Genomic DNA, 21927 nt, shown 5'->3' with positions numbered 1-21927 from the left:
TAACAATTCTATTTGATTATAACCAGGATTGATATAACAGTTTTATTTGATTATAACCAGGATTGATATAAAAGTTCAATTTGATTATAACCAGGATTGATATAACAGTTCTATTTGATTAAAACCAATATCGATATAACAGTTCAATTTGATTATAACCAAGATTGATATAAAAGTTCAATTTGATTATAACCAGGATTGATATAACAATTCTATTTGATTATAACCAAGATTGATATAACAGTTCTATTTGATTATAACCAGGATTGATATAACAGTTCTATTTGATTATAACCAGGAGTGATATAACAGTTCTATTTGATTATAACCAGATTGATATAACAGTTCTATTTGATTAAAACCAATATCGATATAACAGTTCAATTTAATTATAACCAAGATTGATATAAAAGTTCAATTTGATTATAACCAGGATTGATATAACAGTTCTATTTGATTATAACCAGATTGATAGAACAGTTCTATTTGATTAAAACCAATATCGATATAACAGTTCTATTTGATTATAACCAGGATTAATAAAACAGTTCTATTTTATTATAACCAGGATTAATATAACAGTTCTATTTGATTATAACCAGGATTGACATAACAGTTCTATTTGATTATAACCAGGATTGATATTACAGTTCTATTTGATTCTAACCAGGATTGATATAACAGTTCTATTTGATTATAACCAGGATTGATAAAACAGTTCTATTTGTTTATAACCAGGATTGATATAACAGTTCTATTTGATTATAACCAGGATTGATAAAACAGTTCTTTTTGATTATAACCAGGATTGATATAACAGTTCTATTTTATTATAACCAAGATTGATATAACAGTTCAATTTGATTATAACCAGGATTGATATAACATTTCTATTTTATTATAACCAGGATTGATATAACAGTTCTATTTGATTATCACCAGATTGACATAACAGTTCTATTTTATGATAACCAGGATTGATATAACAGTTATATTTGATTATAAGCAGGATTGACATAACAGTTATATTTGATTATAAACAGGATTGATATAACAGTTATATTTGATTATAACCAGGATTGATATAACAGTTCTATTTGATTATAACCATATTGATATAACAGTTCTATTTGATTATAACCAGGATTGATATTATAGTTCTATTTGATTATAACCAGGATTGATATAACAGTTCTATTTGATTATAACCAGGATTGATATAACAGTTCTATTTTATTATAACCAGGATTGATATAACAGTTATATTTGATTATAACCAGGATTGATATAACAGTTCTATTTGATTATAACCATATTGATATAACAGTTCTATTTGATTATAACCAGGATTGATATTATAGTTCTATTTGATTATAACCGGGATTGATATAACAGTTCTATTTGATTATAACCAGGATTGATATAACAGTTCTATTTTATTATAACCGGGATTGATATAACAGTTCTATTTGATTATAACCAAGATTGATTTTATAGTTCTATTTGATTATAACAAGGATTGACATTATAGTCAGGGTTGATATAACAGTTCTATTTGATTATAACCAGGATTGACATAACAGTTCTATTTGATTCTATTTGATTATAACCAGGATTGACATAACGGTTCTATTTGATTATAACCAGAATTGATATAACAGTTCTATTCGATTATAAGCAGGATTGATATTATAGTTCTATTTGATAATAACCAGGATTTATATTACAGTTCTATTTGATTATAACCAGGATTTATATAACAGTTGTATTTGATTATAACCAGGATTGATACAACAGTTCTATTTTATTATAACCAGGATTGATATAACAGTTCTATTTTATTATAACCAGGATTGATATAACAGTTCTATTTGATTATAACCAGAATTGATATAACAGTTCTTTTTTATTATAACCAAGATTGATATTATAGTTCTATTTTATTATAATCAGAATTGATATAACAGTTCTATTTTATAATAACCAAGATTGATATTATAGCTCTATTTGGTTAAAACCAGGATTGATATAACAGTTCTATTTGATTATAACCAGGATTGATAATACTGTTCTATTTGATTATGACAAGGATTTAATTGATATTTCAATTCTATTTGATTTTAACCAGGATTGATATTATAGTTCTATTTGATTATGACCAGGATTGATATTACAGTTCTATTTGATTATAACCAGGATTGACATAACAGTTCTATTTGATTCTATTTGATTATAACCAGGATTGACATAACGGTTCTATTTGATTATAACCAGAATTGATATAACAGTTCTATTCGATTATAAGCAGGATTGATATTATAGTTCTATTTGATTATAACCAGGATTTATATTACAGTTCTATTTGATTATAACCAGGATTTATATAACAGTTGTATTTGATTATAACCAGGATTGATACAACAGTTCTATTTTATTATAACCAGGATTGATATAACAGTTCTATTTGATTATAACCAGAATTGATATAACAGTTCTTTTTTATTATAACCAAGATTGATATTATAGTTCTATTTTATTATAATCAGAATTGATATAACAGTTCTATTTTATAATAACCAAGATTGATATTATAGCTCTATTTGGTTAAAACCAGGATTGATATAACAGTTCTATTTGATAATAACCGGGATTGATATAACAGTTCTATTTGATTATAACCAGGATTGATAATACTGTTCTATTTGATTATGACAAGGATTTATTTGATATTTCAATTCTATTTGATTTTAACCAGGATTGATATTATAGTTCTATTTGATTATGACCAGGATTGATATTACAGTTCTATTTGATTATAACCAGGATTGATAATATAGCTCAGGGTTGATATAACAGTTATATTTGATTATAACCAGGACTGACATAACAGTTCTATTTGATTATAACCAGGATTGATATAACAGTTCTCTTTGATTATAACCAAGATTGATATTATAGCTCTATTTGATTAAAACCAGGATTGATATAACAGTTCTATTTGATTATAACCAGGGTTGATATTATAGCTCTATTTGATTAAAACCAGGATTGATATAACAGTTCTATTTGATTATAACCAGGATTGACATAACAGTTCTATTTGAATATAACCAGATTGACATAACAGTTCTATTTGATTATAACCAGGATTGATACAACAGTTCTATTTGATTAAAACCAGGATTGATATAACAGTTCTATTTGATTATAACCGGGATTGATATAACAGTTCTATTTGATTATAACCAGGATTGATATTGAAACTTAAAAGTACATAAATGTAGTCATATTACATTTCATTGTACTCATATTTTATTTATAAACGCATCCTCACTTGTTGGTGAAAAGTCCCATATTCGACTAAATCAGTCGTGCAAGCTTTTCACTATGAGTTATACTTTTTTATAATATAAGTAGTGATGGATCAACTTAGTTCTGGCATATTTCAGAGTAAAGGGTGGATTAACAATTAGGGATTTACAATTAGGGGCCATAACAGGGTCAATGTTATTCAGTGCTCTGAAATTTGAACTATAATCTTTTATAATGTAGAATATCGGCAATCTATAACCTTACAAAGAATGATTATTATCGTTAACAATGTTCTACTATGCATACTTATATCAATTTCAAAAAGCTACTTTATTTTTTATATGGCGAATTTCCAAATCTGCCAAAAAATCTCGACAAATTCGTCTGGTTTATGATTTATGAGACGGTTTTGGCGACTAAACATTTTATAGAAATGTTTATTGTCAGCGAATTGTTGAAGTATCGTATTTACCTAAATATCCGGATGCATTTAGGATGGGGCTAGTTAAAGTCTATATATATGCATATATCCTAATTTAGCATCAATCTAATGTTATCTCTGCCTGGTCTACATTCCGCCAAAACGGATACTGTTATGTGCTAAACCTCTTGATGTTATCCGTACTGTTTTTCGAAATTAATCCGAGACTTTCGGTTAAAGTAGCCACCTGGTTTATCATAACGATGATTGATGATTGATTTTGATTAACAATTTGATTTCAAAAAATGAAAGTTTTGTGTTTGTATTTCTTACAAATTAGTGCAAACTTAGATGCTACCAAAACTTTCCTACGGACACTTTATAATTGAACATAATTAGGTATAATTATAATAATTATAAAACACATAGAATGGTCCAAACATTTGCCTTGCCACCCAAAGAATACTTTTCTCTTAAACATTTTCAAAAAATAACAATTTGATGTCAAGTTCGTCTACAATAAATTTCAAACGAACTGCTTGTTTGTGGGAAGTGTAAAATTCCAAAATCCCGAACTCTCCGATTTGGATCAGGAAAGTCCTAAAAATCGAAGCTAAAGTTGCGCCAAAGGCTGTGCACAAATTTGGGAATGACAACGAATGAATATTTTGAAACACATTTTATAATCATAATTTCTATGTTTATCCGTATACAAAAAAGTTAGTAAGCTGAGTTATGATAACGCTGAAAAATCAATTGATGGGATTTAATTATTGAAATGAGAATGATTATTAATTTGTGGTCAATTACATGAATTTAAGAGCAATATTAGAAGTTCCCATAACTAAACATCACTTCGCTACTCAACGGCTTGGAAAATTTTGTAGCTTGTCATTCAACATGGGGGCAGCAAGTCAGCCAACGGCTTCTTACTACATGCTCAGACTTAGGCCTCCAGGATTTCCTAAAGCCCTAGCAGTTGGCTTAACTATATGCTCAGGAGAAATGACTTTAGCCAATGTCTCAACTAAATGAGTGGGGCAACTCCTACGGGAATATTTTTAAAAATATATGCTGCATTTTGTCAGTCAATTCAATGTTTGTTAATGCTTTTTTTTTCAGGGGTAGGGCGGGGGTGGAGCGCCTTAGGGGAGGGGCCCGTAGACTATGGTACTTGAGCCATTGGTTTCAGCCTTAGCTAAATTAGTACAATGTTGAAATAAATAATTGGGTAATATTTATTATCTTTTCAACGCAAATTACCGACATTTTAGGTCCACCTCGTGAATCTTCATTTAGGTCTTCGTGTCGCCCTTCCAAATTTTGGGTAACCTCCGCTTGTATTAAGAATGTATAGATTTTCCCCTGCCAAAATTTGGATATCGATGGAACTGTTGATGATTATTAAAAACTAATTAATAATTAAATCATATCGATTGATTGTCAGAATTATAATAAAATATTTTCACTGTAAAATTATTGTCAAAAACATAATAATTCAGCCCAAAAATTACTGTACACGTAAAAAAAAATTGAATTATTCATTCGTTGTCATTCCAAAATTTGTGCACAGCGTTTTGCGGAATTTTAGTCTCGATTTTCTTGTCTTTTCTGACCCTTCTGACAATTTGGAATTTTACAACCACCGCGCATATATAAGCTGATATTAAAACGTGCTGATTAGACGATTTAGTCTTTTTATGTACCTAATTAAATTGCAAGCGAACCAGAAAAGGTACTTGGAATTGAAAACTATCAGTTTGTAAACAATTATTTTTAGAAATCCACTCTCAACTGTTTCTTCTCGACATAAATTCTCACAAACATATTGATATTATATAGCGATTTATATAATCTTGATGTTAGATATTTTTCAAATCTACAATTTCTACGAATGCAACGGGAGACACAATTTTGAATCACTAGGACGAGTATTTAATACTTCTTGATGGGACATATTTCGAAATATTCTTTTGCTTAAATTTATTAAAACAACACACCAAATTTTAGGGAATTATGTCACTCAACTGAAAAAAAAATTCTGCCGTTACTTTCGTAACGCCAAACTATTAAAAAGGTTTACGTAAAGTTTTTAATGCTTTTTTGTGGGTGTTAGAAACCTACTGTACATATTTATGCGAAATAAACATAGACGCCTAATTGTAAGAGAAATGGGGATTCTTCGTATTCGAAAGATTTCAACTAAAAATACTGAGTCTTTATGAGGCAGAGCACTTAAATTATTTTAAGCTGCTAATTAGTACTCTCCTTGTTCAAATTCATCTTGATCAAGTCGATACATTGAAATGTCAATAACACGTTATTGGTAATGAAAATTTTGAATACTGCCCCTTTAACATAAGTTTTTAATTCCCTGTATAAGACAATGTATAATTATTATCTCCTTTCAAAATACCCTTGACAGTGAAATCATCAACTTTCGCAATAATGGTTTCAAACTCTAGATTTTGCAATATTTGAAAATATATTTTTCTTCAACTTTGATATTTAAATCTGTGAACTAATGATGGATTTGGTAAGTTCAAGATCATGGCGAACATTAAACTTCAAATCTGAAGTAGGCGTTCGTGTTAGATCTATATTAAGCCTTCAGAAACACGTGAGGATGTGAGGACTGATGATATCAACCACCTTTCTGAACCATTTGGAAGATAACAATTGCATTTTCCAGAATTGAGGTGGCAAATTTCACATTGTAACATCACGTCGAAGAAAGGATAGGACCGAATTTGTCTGGCCCCATCACCTTTATAAAAACGCCACTGGCCCTCATATATTGTTATGGCAATGGTTTAGGTTTTTTTTGATGAAACTGTCAAGATATCTCTTTAAAAAGTTAGATCTCTCTTTAAAAAGTTATAAATTATACATTAGAGTGACCAGAGTAGTTGTTTAAATGATGAATCATTTCCTATTGACTTATCTTTCCATTTGTTAATTATTACCAATGTCAGTCAGATCTATCTTTATGTACTTGGGAAAACACCGATCTTTTAATAGTTACATCCTACATCAGCATATTACTTGGGTGTGCAAACATAAGTGTGTATAGGCGTTTCAATTAAGATATCTCAATGTCAAGGAAACCCATACAAAAGGTTTGTTTCTGATACTGACGTCAAGATGAAGGATATACGTTGAGGTTTTTCTGGAATCATGTAACAAACTGATGGACGACTAAGCGCTATCCAGTGTGTCCCAGATACACAAACAGTTTGGGTTTCTCATTGGATCATTTTACTATGAACGGCTATGTTGAAAGCGATCTTGGAATGACAACATTCGAAACAGTAAACCTCATGGTACGTTATGGTCATATTACTAGATGGCTCGTAGTCAGAATTTGGTAATTTAAAGTATTAGTTCTTACACGGTAAAGCAAATATTTAGACTACTAGACTACATCCCTTAGTTTAAATTTAGAGTAGACTATTCATAGAGGAATCCTATTGCCATATCAACTGTTGCACAATGAATATGACTGTCTTTCGGACTAACAAATGTTACGTTGATGATATCTCAAAAAGAGCTGTGATCCAGTTTTATTAAGAACGATTAGCCAACAAAAAACGTTTGAAGAGTTCTATAGTAATTGTAAGATTTTGTAATAAGATATAGGTCATATATTGAACGCGATCACGCCATCATCGTGTGCGGTTTCTTTCATAATTAAAGTAATATATGGCATTCTGTCAGTGCCGACGCCTTCACATCCATTGTCATTTATCTTGACTGCAAAATATGCTAATTATTCTGATATAGAAATTTGTTATATTCTTGATGAGGTCCGTTGTTGAGTTTAATTTTGAAATGGATACTTTGAGTTATCACGAATATAACGGCGACTATACGATGATTTGCGACCTTATTATTGTTGCAATTGGTTTTTATGCCCATGATAGAAATGTGCCCGGTGCATTGTCCGTCGGTCCGTTGGTACATTTTTTATCTGATTGAAATGAAATTTGATGCGATCATTTATCATGATGAGATATTGGTCAAGTTCGAATTTGACGATTTTTCGATGAACGCCTTTTGAGTTATCTCCCTGTCAATATTTGTTTGTTAACACAATAGAGACTATAGTATTCAATTGATTTTCATGAAACTTTGTGTGATCATTTGTATTGATGAGATCTTGGTCAAGTTTTCCAGATTTTTCGATGAATGGTTTTTGAGTCATTGTCCTTAACAGCGAAAATTTCGTCAATTTCTTTTCGTACTCATCTGATTCTAATGAAACTCGGTGTGATCAATTATATTAATATAAAAGTTCGGGTATGATTTTTCGATGAATGGTTTTTGAGTTATTGTTCTTGGAAAAAATGCCACACGATAGAGATTGCAGTTTTCATCCGATTTTAATAGAGCAATCATTTATATTGATGAGATCTTGGACGAATTTGACAATTTTTCAATTGAACGATTTTTTGAGTTACTGCACTTCACTTACAAACTCGGTATGATCATTTATATTGATGACATCGTGGTCAAGTTGCAATTTGATTTTTTTAATGAACTGTTTTAAGTTATTGCCCTTGACTATAAAATTTTGTCATAAAGTTAAGATATGCAGACATTAAGAAATCTGATATTTTAATTTGATGTATTTGGGTTATTGCTATCGATTATATATATAAATACAATAACTGACAGTACAATATATTCCAATAAATTCAAACTATTCAAAATTTAATGCGTTATGAATATCTTTAATATGAATAAAAATCGTAAATTAGCCACAAAAGACTATTTTATTTCTATCAGCTGCCACTGGGCGTATCTTACCTTGCCTTGCCATATAATCTGCTATAAAAAGCCAGAGCAGTTGGTGCAAATAATTGCCGTATGATATATTTGATATCGATAAAGGACTGATGTTCTGTGAGCCGACCACCCTCTCATATAAAAAGACACCTTTTGGGTCAAGATTTACCAACTATCGTATTATAATATCAATATACAAAATGGTGGTATAGCATAGCGCAACTAAATTTCACATGATAGGCATATTAGCCAGTTTTCTTCGACTAGAGTGTTTTAGTAGAATATTTCTGTCCAACGAAAGGGTAAACCACAGCAATTCTGGTTTGTTTTTGCAATTGGGCTAAGGGACATAACTCTTATCGAAATTCTAATCGGATAGGCTTAGGACCTTTTATTTGTGTTAAACAGTCAAATTAAGTCTGAAAAATTATCTAGAAACATGTATTTTTTATTATTTTTCGTCATGTGACAGGATAGGTTATGCACACAATTTGAACAACGGATCTTTCAAGGAAAATCCCAGCAAACCCACAATTTGTTCCAGTTTCAATTTAACCATTACTATATAGATTTTCTTTTATTTCTGGGTCTAACTTACTTGATTTTTGTTAAAATTTTATAATGATCTTAATTGTAGTGATCTATTATTTGGTAACAAGATAAAAGAGTAGCATTAATAGCCCCCTTACTAGGGCAGTGGGTTGTGTGTAGGCTAACCAATTTACGAGTTACGGGTATTTTCTCTTGAAGCAGCTGATGTAAATTTTAAAATAAAGTAATTCTCGATTATTACATTATATCACAACAGGGAAATCTTTGGCCTGTTCTTTTATGCTAATTGTATAGTACACCTATTGTCAACTATTGCGTTGTTAACTATACATTTGCTATTTGGCGTGACATTTGATCTCGACTGGATAACAGTCTGCGATAGGGTTTGTCAACTTTGTTCAAATAATGTACATGTATTTCAATATTCAGTGCATTCTAATGTGACGTCAACAAGGATCTATATAATTTTTGCCAAATAACAATGACTTCGAATATGTCCAGGATCTTAATTAAGCATTTAGCCCTCATCGTATAGCATTGAAACTTTGTCCCTTGGACCACAAAGCTGCCTGGATATAGTCCGGATATAGTTAGAATAACCAACTGATTGACAATGGGCGGATTTTCGGATACACATACAAAGGTTGAAAGAATCCCAGATCCTTTTCAGTAACACCGACATTTTTCCCTCTCTAATTAAAAAACTTCGGGTTTTGAAGAAATACACCAATCCTGAACCGGTATTCAACTACCGAACACAATCGTTTAATCGAATGAGTTGCCTCCCCTTATACGATATACGCGAAGGAATCGAACAGACAATATACGTCATGTTTGATTGCATATAAAAGTAGGTCAGATATATAGGTGTTTGTCGGCTTGATTTGATATGAGTCTAATGTATTTATAATTATCTAGTTGTGATAGATTTGGAGAAATCTCGGACCCGAAACTGAAATCCAAGTATGTGATTGTGGTAGTGTAATTGTCCTACGTGATTCCAAATGACAATAAAATGAGAAATTTGTCTTAATCAATTAAAGCATTTAGGAAATATTAATATTTTGACTTTACTACTAAGCTGGCTTCAAAATAAAAATATCATATTCGATGTCTTTGAAATGTAAGCTGGAAAAATTGTGACGGAAGCCATGTTTGCTTCCAAGGATTGTAAGCTAATGGTAAGTTATTTATAGACATTATCTCACTGCTAAACTGACCTATTTTACAACTCCTACCTAGTTCAATGTAACAACCAATACATCAGCTTCAGTAAAATCGATGCCTTACATTTAGAAACAACGTCCTGTTATATCGTCCACTGCTATATATTTACGATAAGTTATATCCATATTGTATGACGGCCGTGATGATAATCTATGCTTGCAATTATGCGGGACATGGCACTAATGAGGGTTCTTATATTTGCATCATAAATAGGCCTACGAAAATGGAAGTAGCTGTGGTGGAATATGTTTGAGCTGTAGATTCGGGTGGCAGTTCCATTTTATTCTCCAAAATAGCATAACTTTGAAGATATTGTGAAACAGTTCGATACATTAGAAAACCCTTGACAGTTTCAATCAGCGCCAGGGGAACATCACACTAGACCGTTTAAGTTCAATGACTAGCTTTTTAGTTTCCGTTACACTATATAACTTCCTTCACGAAGCCTTTAATTCTTCATAGATTTTCTCTGACACATCCTCTGTGATGCAGTTTGTGTGATGTCAAAAAGTGAAATAACTTTTGTCCAGTTCAAGATATAGCTTCCGTCATTCACGGTAGACCGTCTGAGAGTTCGATGAGTAGCGTTCGTAACCCGTCGATTGACTATATAACTTAACAGAACTTTCATTTCTTCGTAGATCTTCTTTGACACATTCTCTGTGGTTCAGCTTTTACATGCCTATTTATTTTGATAAAGCCTCCATAGTGTAACACTCGTGATAAATTAAATGATGCGTAACCATTCAGATGATTAAAGAAGTGTACTCGTGATTTTCAAATTTGAGAATACGTGAAAGCATAAATGAAAAGCTATATTTTACGCGCTGTACATAACGTATGTGACGTTACGTGACGTGACGGCGTCACGAGACGACGTGACGCGCACCTGTTGCAAACTACATGCCCTATATGGTATTCAACCGCTTGAATTTCACAATTAAGAAGTAATATCTCATCGGTTTAAAATAGACATTTTGAAATGATGCATCACACGCTGCATTGTAAAATTGCGCGAAATTGAGTTAGTTTGAGCAGCTGTTGATTCAGGTCAATGAACTACCACTACGGTACGTTACGTACGTAACCGTCATAGCGGGTTTTTAACTTGATCTCCCGTGTATTAATTTTATCAAAACTTCTTATTTATCTGTCTTTATTTACATACGATATACTATATTTGTTATAAATCAAACGGAAATGGTTTTATTTCTGAAGATTACGTCGAATTTCGAAATTCGTGCAAATGATGTCAGCTTTTCTTACGATTTTCACAAAGCTAGGGAGTATTTGTCGCCCTGTACCATGGATTATTAATATGAATAGTAAACTTGCATAGTAACTGCATACAAATGTACCGTCATCTCTTACTCTTATTCCATATATAGAAATTGACCTAAATAACTTCAATTTCATTGGTTCATTCTGCAGATGTCGGCGAGCTGGGTTTATAGGCCACGCCCTCCCTTTCATAGGTTTTTCCACACTTTCTTGTGCACAGTACTATTTAATTTTGCTATTTTAGTGCACTTCCATTTGCATTTTGCTTTGCTAAGTCTTCTTAGTTGAAAAAGAGCGACCCAGACCCAGATAAAACGGAAGAATTCCAATTATCTTCAGGTCTATAGTAAGTGATGAATAAACAATGAAGGAGATGGTCATTAATTTCAACCAATCAAATAAATGTCAATATTCTCTCTGGCCTCAACCCACCAATCAGCTGCGTTAATTTTTCTCTCTTATGCTCATTCACCATTTTTGATCTAAGTTAGCCAGCCATCTTTTTAGCTGGTGGTTTTTAGAAACACAGATAATGGCCGAAATTGAAGAGTAATCCAAATAATGACATTTTAGGTAGGTTATTAACGTATCTATTTCTCCTTTGGTGAAATTTCATAAGTCAGATGGTCGTATAAAGTGTACTAAATGGCATTGAAAGTTTGGTCGAAAACGAAAATGCTCTCACAAATTTCCAAGATGGAGTCGCTTTTCTCCATTCTACAAGCCGCTTCGACTGACAATGACTTCGTAATAATTTTGATGTCATTACTCGAATGTGATGCAATTTGGATTTTGCATTTTCACTGTTATGCGTTTAAACCTCTGACACTCTGCTTCTTGCATTTGTTGTGTCAAGTTAGATCCAGCTTTAAGTATCGGTTTATTGGACCTAGATTTATGAAGCGAAATGGAAAAGTGGTGACACAGTTTTGTGTTCTAAGTTTAAAAAGCGGTGTGAAAGGAATTTTCGAGTTTTTAGATTTACGTCTTGAAGTATATTATGTTGGCTTTTGGTTATACTTGATGACATATACCCAAATATCTATTATCTCTAGAGTTCAATTAATATTGCTAATGGTTTTATAAATTTCTTTATGTTCATTGAATATTTCAATATTTAATATATAGTCACTGACCTATCTACAATTAATTTTATGGTTTTGTTTGTTTACATATTGTAATGCATATAGAAAGGTAGATGGGTCTACAATGTGGTGTTTCTATGCCTACGACACCTCAATGCACCGATTCCCACACCTACCAGACAGGTTGTAGGCTAGGCCTACTATGGTACCGTACTGATGCCACTTAATGACAACCCTTTGCTAATTTGCCAATTGACAAAGACAAAGGGTCATATTTTTGTCAAATCATTTTCCTGTTAGGGTACAGAACAGACATCCATTGTTTTTCTTCCAAGTCATATAAGCTTTTATGAAATTATGAATACTGTCATATCAAGAAGGGTGGCCAGCTGCAAAGAGCCAAAGTCTTTCAACAAGTTACAGTGCTCCTTGTAGTAATACAGTAGAGCTGACATGGAGAATGCATCATTTGAAAGGGATAAAAGTCACGGCCATATGTTATATTATTCGATTAGAGATTCCTGGAGAATTGAACAAATGACAGTTTAGTTCATTTTAATGATTTCATTCAGTAGGTTAAATTGGTTAGTTACTAAAGTGAAATTTCTAGTTTGAAGTACTATGTAATTGTTATACACTTCTTTGAAGTCACTGAATTCACTAGAGTTGTTTGATTTCTCCTGAAATTAATGGGTCAAATATAATGTGTTTTTTTTAAGAAAATGTTATGTATTTGATTTGTTTAATTGTGGTATGATGATTTAAAATATATTCTTATATTATATGATTAAGAAAAGTTTACAAAAACACTGATTAAAGGCCAATTGTCTTTCAAGACAATGTCAGTGTACTGGTATTTTTTTTTTAGAAGCATTTGTTTTGTGCATAGATTTTATTAACATTGATAAAATTATTGTTAAACCTGTTATTTTTCAATTTCTAACCACAACCTATCTTTGTAATGGCCAGGTTATTGTGTTTGGCAAATTGTCAAGATGGAGTAATTTCTGAGGAGGTCAAAGGTGATTGTGTGTTTAGGCTCAACCCTGTAGTTTGCCATGTATTTATTCACTGTAGAAAGGGATAGAAATGAAAAAAAAAAGATTCGATGGCCATTATCAAATTGTTAGAAATTGGTATTAACTCTGATACAGGTTGAGGTTATTCTATAGTTGACCATACCCAGTTTTAGCTGGTAGTATCTTCTCTTGTGAATGATACATAGAAAAGATTAGTACGAAGTTATTAACAGAAAACTCATCAATTCATATGTAGTGTTTTTGACTTCATGAATATATATATGTTATATTACCTGTGTTGTTTTGTTGATTCACGTAGCATATCGTTTAGGCTGTTAAACTATTTAATTTTAGTGTTTATAATTGTTTGCTAGTAACTTCATCACTAAGGAAAGGATAAGCTCACAATATTTTGATATCAAATTTATTTAAAATTAGAAAAAAATTTTGTTTGTTGTTATTTTTTGTTTGGTCTTCATTGTAATCTTATGAGATTTAATCAAGGTGGTGTACTGGTGACACTACAACCTGTTAATAGCAGCCAATCACCCGCCACTCTCCCGCAGATCAGAATCTCTTTTACAATTTAGTATGGGCAGTCTTATAATAGTGGTCATAATATTGGAAATCATATTATTCTACTTTGGGATTCGCTATCCCACAAATCAAAGTCAATATTTAGACATGGATTCTGCATGACAGGCTGTGAATGGTTAATATGAATGTCAACAGAGCACTTCCCTGGTGTAAATCTTCTTAGATTACAACGGAGAGCAAAAAAAGAAATATGAAACGAAATTGTAATCTCGTTTTAATTAAATGGATTGACATCTATAAGAAATGCAAATGGCAACTGAAGCTGAATTATATTCAAAAACTTGTATTGATTTTAGGTCATCTGTTGGTTGGAATTGATAACATTTTTTTTTTTTTTAAATTATAGGGGTAATAAAATAAAACTTGTTGTCCTTAGATGCTTTGAACTAGTTGGTAAATGATTTGAATATAAAAAAATAAATAAATAAATAATAAGGCTATATCTTTTACATATTCAGTTTTAAAGCTCATTCCATAAACTTAATTTTTAAGCCTTTATTTGATCCACTAGAACTTGGTGCTATTTGGTAATGAAATGGTGATTGTACAGTTACTAAATATATTTGGTGAAAACATATGCAGTTGAAGAAATATTGAATAAGGTTCTAAAAATACTTTAATAAGCCATACACTCATCAGGATATAAATTAAACAAATAATTTTATTATATATTGCAGGCAACAGAAGTGCTATTAATATGAAGAGAAGAAATGAAGCCCGACCCCGAAGAGGGCGTTCTAACAGTTCTTCACCTCCAAGACAGCGAGGTACTAAATCTCGTAGACGAGTAACTGGTGTAACTAATGAAGACAGTAAAGATAGTGTGAAGGATGAAAAACCCAATACCCCATCAAAACAGATAGACTCTGATACTTCAGAGGAGAGCACTGGAAGCAAGCGCCAGAGTCAAAGAATCTCAAGCAAGGAGTCGGATATTAAAAAGACTCCTGTAGTTACCAAACAAACAGTTCCCAAAAGTAGAACATCCAGAAAGACAAGTTCAGATTCCACATCGAAAGCGAAAGATGAAGTGGAAAACAAACCAAGTCCGCCTCTACCCATGTCCATGCCACAATCACCTGCAGTCCCTTCACCCTCCACATACCAACCACCTGTTCAGGATCATAATGTTCCCTCACCTGCAGTGATCCCCTCATCAGCGCCATCAATAAATCAGATTCCACAGCCATTAATGGGGATGTCTAAGATTGAACAACCGTTAACAGACTTGAAACTCCCAGAAAGAGTTATTGCTAAGCCACCCAAAAAGCGCAAAGCTGATCTTGATTCAGAAGCTTTTGCAACACCTCCTCCCTTACAAAAAAGACCTTCTATTGATCTTGAGGAGTGGAAAAATCAACGTGTGTTAGCAAAAAGAAATGGTGTGTATGTTCCAGGGGTTATTAAGGACATTAAAACAAATGTTAGTTTGGGGATTCTATTTGATGAAGATACAAGTTTATGTTATTATCAACACATTTTTGATGTATCAATACCAGAAATAATCAGTGACCATAGTCCAAGGGGTGTGACAGTCAGTGTTGGTGCCAGAGTATGTGTCAGAATAAGCTCTGATGCCAATGTGTTTTATCCTGGTTATGTTATGGAGAAAAAGCTTAATCCAATTATTTACCGTGTCAAACTTGAGAACAGATCTCCTGATCAAGAGGTAATGGTTTCCAGAGCTAACTTGCGTCTTCTGCAGCCTCCTTGGTATGAAGATTTGGAGGAAATGGAAATGGACTTTCCATTAAAGCCACCATTGACACAGGAGCTGCGTAGTCCAATGAGTATGCGAACAGATCAACACAGCGCTGGTACACCAGTAACTCCACTTCTTGATCAAAGTGAAACTGATGATGAAATTTATGAACTTGAAAAGAATTTTGATTCCTCAGGAATGAGCACACCCAGATCGGGAAGTGCTACACCTGGCTCTGGAACAAGGTCACAAAATGGCAGAGACAGAAGACAACCACCTAAAAAGAGAGATTCTGCTCGCAGCCGAAGTGCTCAATCAACAGAGAGTAGTCGCTGCAGCACCCCTCGTTCACCAAATTCAAATACAAAATATAAAAAAGGTGATGTTGTTAGTACACCTAATGGAATCCGTAAAAAATTCAATGGAAAACAATGGCGCAGATTGTGTTCAAAAGACGGCTGTACCAAAGAATCCCAGAGAAGAGGTTTCTGCTCGAGACATTTGTCGTTAAAGGGTAAAGGAGGAATGAGACAACCCACTTTCCCTGGTTGCCACAAGGGGGAAATGAAAGATAGTGGTAACCTTGAATGGAATGATTCACGAGAAGGAGAATACCAGCAACGATATGAAACAGAAGAAACAGAAGCTGCTAACATGTTGGTATCTCTTGGAAATTCCAGATCTGGTACACCAGCTTTCTCCCCAACTCCTCAAACTCCTGTCTCACCTCGTATTCAGTCGCCAGCGGGTTCTGGCATTTATCGCAGTTCGAATTCATTTACTCCCATTTCACCTCATCCTAACTCTCAATATCAGCATACTTTTGTTGGATCACCAGCTCGCAGTTGGAGCTCAAAGTCAGGAAGTTCATCCTCTGAACACGTCTCTCCCATAACCCCACGTTTTCCCTCCTACCATCAACAACAACAGAAAGGATTACCGGTACCAGCTAAACCACATGCTTTGTCTTTGTCCAAGCAAGATTTGGGACGTAGTGAAGATTCTGGTATTGGTATTGATATCAGAACACCCAAAACTCCATTATCTAAAGCAGCATCTTTGTCAAATGTAGTTGGTATTCAAGGAACAAAAGCAGTACAACCTGGTATGCAAGTTCAGCAGAGTGTTTATCACAGCACTGTTGATATGACAGCCAAAGCACATCCAGACTTGACAAAATCTGCCCATTACTTGCCACAGAATCGTCCTGCTGCTTCACAGCAAACTTCAACGATATCTGCTCCTATAATCAAACAAGCTCTTGGACAACCTGTAATGACGAATTCATCACAGCAGCAAGGACGTACATATCAAACCTACCAAGCTATTTCAGCTCAACAGAATCGAATTTCTGAACCTGCTCCAAACACGCATCCACAAATGAGAGCAAATGAACACGAAATGAAGAGACCACAGAACAGTATGGCACCCCCTGAACAGCATCATAGTATCAGGTTTCATCAACCAGTGCAACATCCATCCCCGGTGAATTTATTACCAGTGATTCAGAGAGGTTCTGAAGTACCTAAATCAGAAGGGGTTGCAGCAGTTCAGATTGTTAATGTGGAGAAAGACAATAACCATGTACCTGTGGTGGCTGAGGACAGAAATATTGTCAGTAAGTACAAACTTTCTGTAATATTTCTATTTAGATCAGTTTCAATCTTTGAATACTGATTACATGACATTTATAAACTTATAATTTATGAATCTTCAGAAGCCTTCAAGATTACTTAGATGAATTTTTTTCAAGAAAACATATTTCAAATAAACAAATCATATGTTATTTCTAGCTTCTTGATAGGATTCATGCTTCTGTGATTTCTGCCTTAACTTCAAACGTTCCCAAAAAAATGGCAGTCTAAAGCAACTTCGCTCTTGTTTTGTCTTTAAATAATTCAGTAAATTGACCTTTGTCACTTCAACCGTTTCGATTGAAAATACAACAACCACTTATATACCATGATGTTATCATCCATTAAAGATGACAACAATATATAGATTTGCAAGTTGTAAGTATTGCATTGAAGTATTAAAATTGTATATAAAAAAGTAGGTCACTTGCCTCAGAATACACACATGTATAAGCTTATGAATATAAAAATAGATCTCATGAATATTCATTAGTATTAAGATTATGATGCATACATATAATTGCATATAACATTTGAACTGGTATATGCAAACCAGGTTGTAGTTTAGAAACTGAAACTGAAATATTAGAAATGGTGTGTTTTTATACGCCCACATCTCTCTATGTGGACGTATTTTGTCTGCACGTCTGTCCGTCTGTCAACATTTCCTTGTAAACGCTCTAAAAACTAGATTTTTTGATGGAATCAAATGAAATTGGGTATGTGTATACATATTCATAAAACGAAAGTCAAGTTCGAATTTGAGGTATTTTGGACCGTTAGAAGCAGAGTTATTGCCCTTGCCCCAAAATCTTGAATATGCTTTTACTCTCAAGAGATTAGTTTTCAACCGATTTTGATGAAACTTAAAATGGATGTTATTGGATCTAAATCGAAAGGTTTAAGAAAGTTTAGTTTACTTCTGATTAAATTTAAGGCTTTTTCAAGATTTAGGCCTCTTACGTTAGTTTTGAGGAATTATCGCCCTTTAATCTCTATACAGTAAGTTCTTCTATCAACATCAATTGCTCGTAAACACTCTAAAAACTAGAGTGTTTGAAGGAATCAAATGAAATTCGGTATGTGCATACATATTCATGAAACAAAGGTCAGTTGGTCGGTCAACATTTGCTTGTAAATGCTCTACAAACTAGATTTTTTGATGGAATTAAATGAAATTTAGTATGTGTATACGTAATCAAACAACGAAGATCAAGTTCGAATTTGATCTATTTTCGACCTTTAGAAGCAGAGTTATTGCCCTTGCCCCAAAATCTTGAATATTTACCATCTGCATGCCGTGGTGGGCGTATATGGCTGTGATCCACTATCTTTATACTTGTGCTTAAAAAATTTTGTACCTATTCAGGCATGGTTTGGTTATAAGGTTTTTTTATATCAAGTATATAGCAGTGGCAGATATTTCACAGGAGATTTCAGCATTTTGCATCATATAATAATAAGTATAAATGTAAAAGATGCCAAGTTGAGATACTCAGTTACAGAGTGAGCATGCTCTGCTTCACAAGCAAAATAAAACTAATGGTAAATATAAATAATATTTTGGAAATTTAAAAAAAAAAGAAAACAGAAATTCATAAAACAAGGATTTTTTTCCCTTCTTATAACATTAACGTAAAAATCAAACCTTAATTCAGAAATAGATATTTTAGAAAAACTCATATGCTGTTGCATACCAGGAGAGAGCTTTCAGTCACAATTAGTGTTTTTATTCGAACACGCCGAATAAGCATGTAAGTGTAAACAAAATTCTGAAGGCACAGTTAAGTCTATCAATATCATTTTCCCTCGTGACATAGTTTCCAATTTGTTAAAAATTTGTAATAAAATCCCATCAGGATACTCAGACACAAAATATATCTACAGAGAATTCATACAATATATTTTACAATCGTGACCTAGTTAGCATGACATTTCTTCCTTTTGTTATTTTTTCAGTAAGTCTAGCATTATTCTCAAGCATATTCAAAAAAACATAAAGCTATTATTGTTTTGAAATTCAAATTAGTAAGACTACCTTAATGATCAGAAGTGTAACATGTCTATTAAATAATTTGAATCTGTAGAATACAGACCAAACTTTGGTTCCATTATTTGGTGGTTCGGTGAGTCAAGATGATACACTCAGTTTTTTACCTCTGTCAGTGATGCAAGTAAGTGGGGCTGACATGTCTAGTCGTTCAGATTGGACAATAAAACTGAGTCCCTGTGTGCTACAGATTGTGCACTTCTAAGAACCTATGCTTTGGAAAAGAGCAGGCTAATGCCACTGTCCTGGCAAAATTTACCTGATTATACCCTACATAACATTGCCCGTCTTCATTAGCCTACATAGCAGAAAAGGAGGACGTAAAACGTTTTTAGTTAATTTTAATATTCATATAGCCACTTCATTTAGGGTCTAATGACAGCCCTGTTGAATGTTTGTAAAATTATTAATTCAAATTTCTGCCCTCCCCAGTGCTGTCATTTTGTGACAGTTTTTATCAAGTTAGGTTAGAAAGTTAATTTCATGGAGGGCTGTCTAAGACACTACCTGAAATGTAGTTGAATATTGCTTAGGCATTTAGGCATTTTGATACTCTACACAATGTGCTTTAACTTTAGGCATGGTAAACTCTCATAGGTTTTAATCACACTGTCTGCATTTTCAAGTAAATTTTGTGACTTGTAACAGGTTGGGTAAGAAACGGAGATGACTGTTTTACTGCTACTAATGTTTGTAAGGAATAAGATATATTAAGCTAGTTGAAATGCTAGTACAAGGTTGTTAAGATTGTGTAAATAAACAGGTTTCAAACTAACACAGTGCAACATATTTTATTACAAAATAACTAACAAAACTGTCATCACTTGGATTTTTGCCATGCAGTTGTTATCTGTGAAAAATTGCATTATTGTTGAGGACCAAATATGGAACTATATGAATATGAATATAGTGGTCTAGCTAAAAATATATATAGTCAGGTATATTTTATAAGGCATAAAAAGCTAAATTTCTGCTACCTGTTTTTAATGATACTTTAATGTCTTTCAGTGATAACTGTCATGTATATATATATGTATATGTTTGTGTCAGCTTACATCTTTCTTTGGACATACATTGTTGACACCTATACCATCTGTTTGTGTAAATCCCCTAAAACCTTTGTTTTTTTGTATCTGATTTTGATCAAAATTTTGGTATGAATTTATACATAAACATAGAATGATTATCAAGTTCAAATTAAAACCCTTTCTGAATTTTAACTTTTATAATCTTGCATTTTAAATTTTCTCTGTATGGTTACTTTAGTTTTTAACGTATATTTGATAAAAATATTAGTTTAGTGAGTTTGTTACATTTTCAAAATTCAAAACACACCTTAACCTCAGTGATCTCGGATAGTGAAAATGTAATTCATCATTTAGTTAAACTGATTGTTATAAAACTTTGTATGATAAAAATTTGAGCAGTTTGCAACATTGTGAATTTTAACCAATTTGAGTTTGACATTTTTGTCCTGAGGACTTTGATCACAGCTGGTAATTCTGGGGCACTAATTAACTTTGGCGCCAAATGTCAAATGGCTATGCAACTAATCTGCTATATATAAACTTATATTATATCATATTATATGACATGATGTAAATGTGTGGTGTATATTTTGATTCTATACTAGTAATATAGTGCTATTGCTGGTTGAGTAAGCTAGCTAGCTAATGTTAAAATGAAGTTAGATTGTATCATATAGTTAGATAGTATTTCAAGTTGTAGGTCACACTACCACCTTACACAATATAGAGCCTACTAGAGTCTTGCTTTTTATACTTAGTTCTGGAGTTTCTATTAAAAATACAAGTTTGGGTACAGCACAAGATTGAAAATGTGGACAGTTTGGTATAAATTAAAATTTTATTAACTGAAAATAAGTTTTTCACTTCAATATGAAAATGGACCAAACATAAAATTGACCTGAATGGAAATACCACCAAATTATCTGCTCCAAATGTATTTGATATTTGACCAACAAACTCAGTTTCTGTGATACACAAAATAATTTGTACAAATCTTATACAAATAATTAGTAATATAATTAGGGCTGGGTAAAATAATCAATTATTGTTGCTAGTAATATATACCGGTAATTTTGATTATCAAATTTCATAATCGATTATATTTCAAAGTCAGATTTTCTCCAGTGAACATGTGATATAGTCACTCTTCCACAAAGTTTTCCCTTCAGCACATAGCTTACCCGTGATAAACTATAATATCCGATCTCAGCAATGAATATTCATATTATCA

At 32.6% G+C, this 21927-nt stretch overlaps 1 protein-coding gene across 1 annotated transcript; it reads left to right on the top strand.

Annotated features, from left to right (window-relative positions):
- Nucleotides 1-13627: 13627 nt before the first annotated feature.
- Nucleotides 13628-17661, top strand: LOTGIDRAFT_153178 (hypothetical protein; the record flags this gene model as incomplete). Its single annotated transcript, XM_009057104.1, has 2 exons — nucleotides 13628-13688; nucleotides 14960-17661. 2 exons carry the CDS (start codon nucleotides 13628-13630, stop codon nucleotides 17659-17661), a joined length of 2763 nt encoding a protein of 920 aa, XP_009055352.1.
- Nucleotides 17662-21927: the final 4266 nt, after the last annotated feature.

This window comes from Lottia gigantea, assembly GCF_000327385.1.
Source record: "Lottia gigantea unplaced genomic scaffold LOTGIsca_3, whole genome shotgun sequence".
In the NCBI taxonomy this organism is placed as follows: Eukaryota; Metazoa; Mollusca; class Gastropoda; family Lottiidae; genus Lottia; species Lottia gigantea.
The sequence above is the reverse complement of the archived record's forward strand: the minus strand, read 5'-3'. Positions and strand labels throughout refer to the sequence as shown.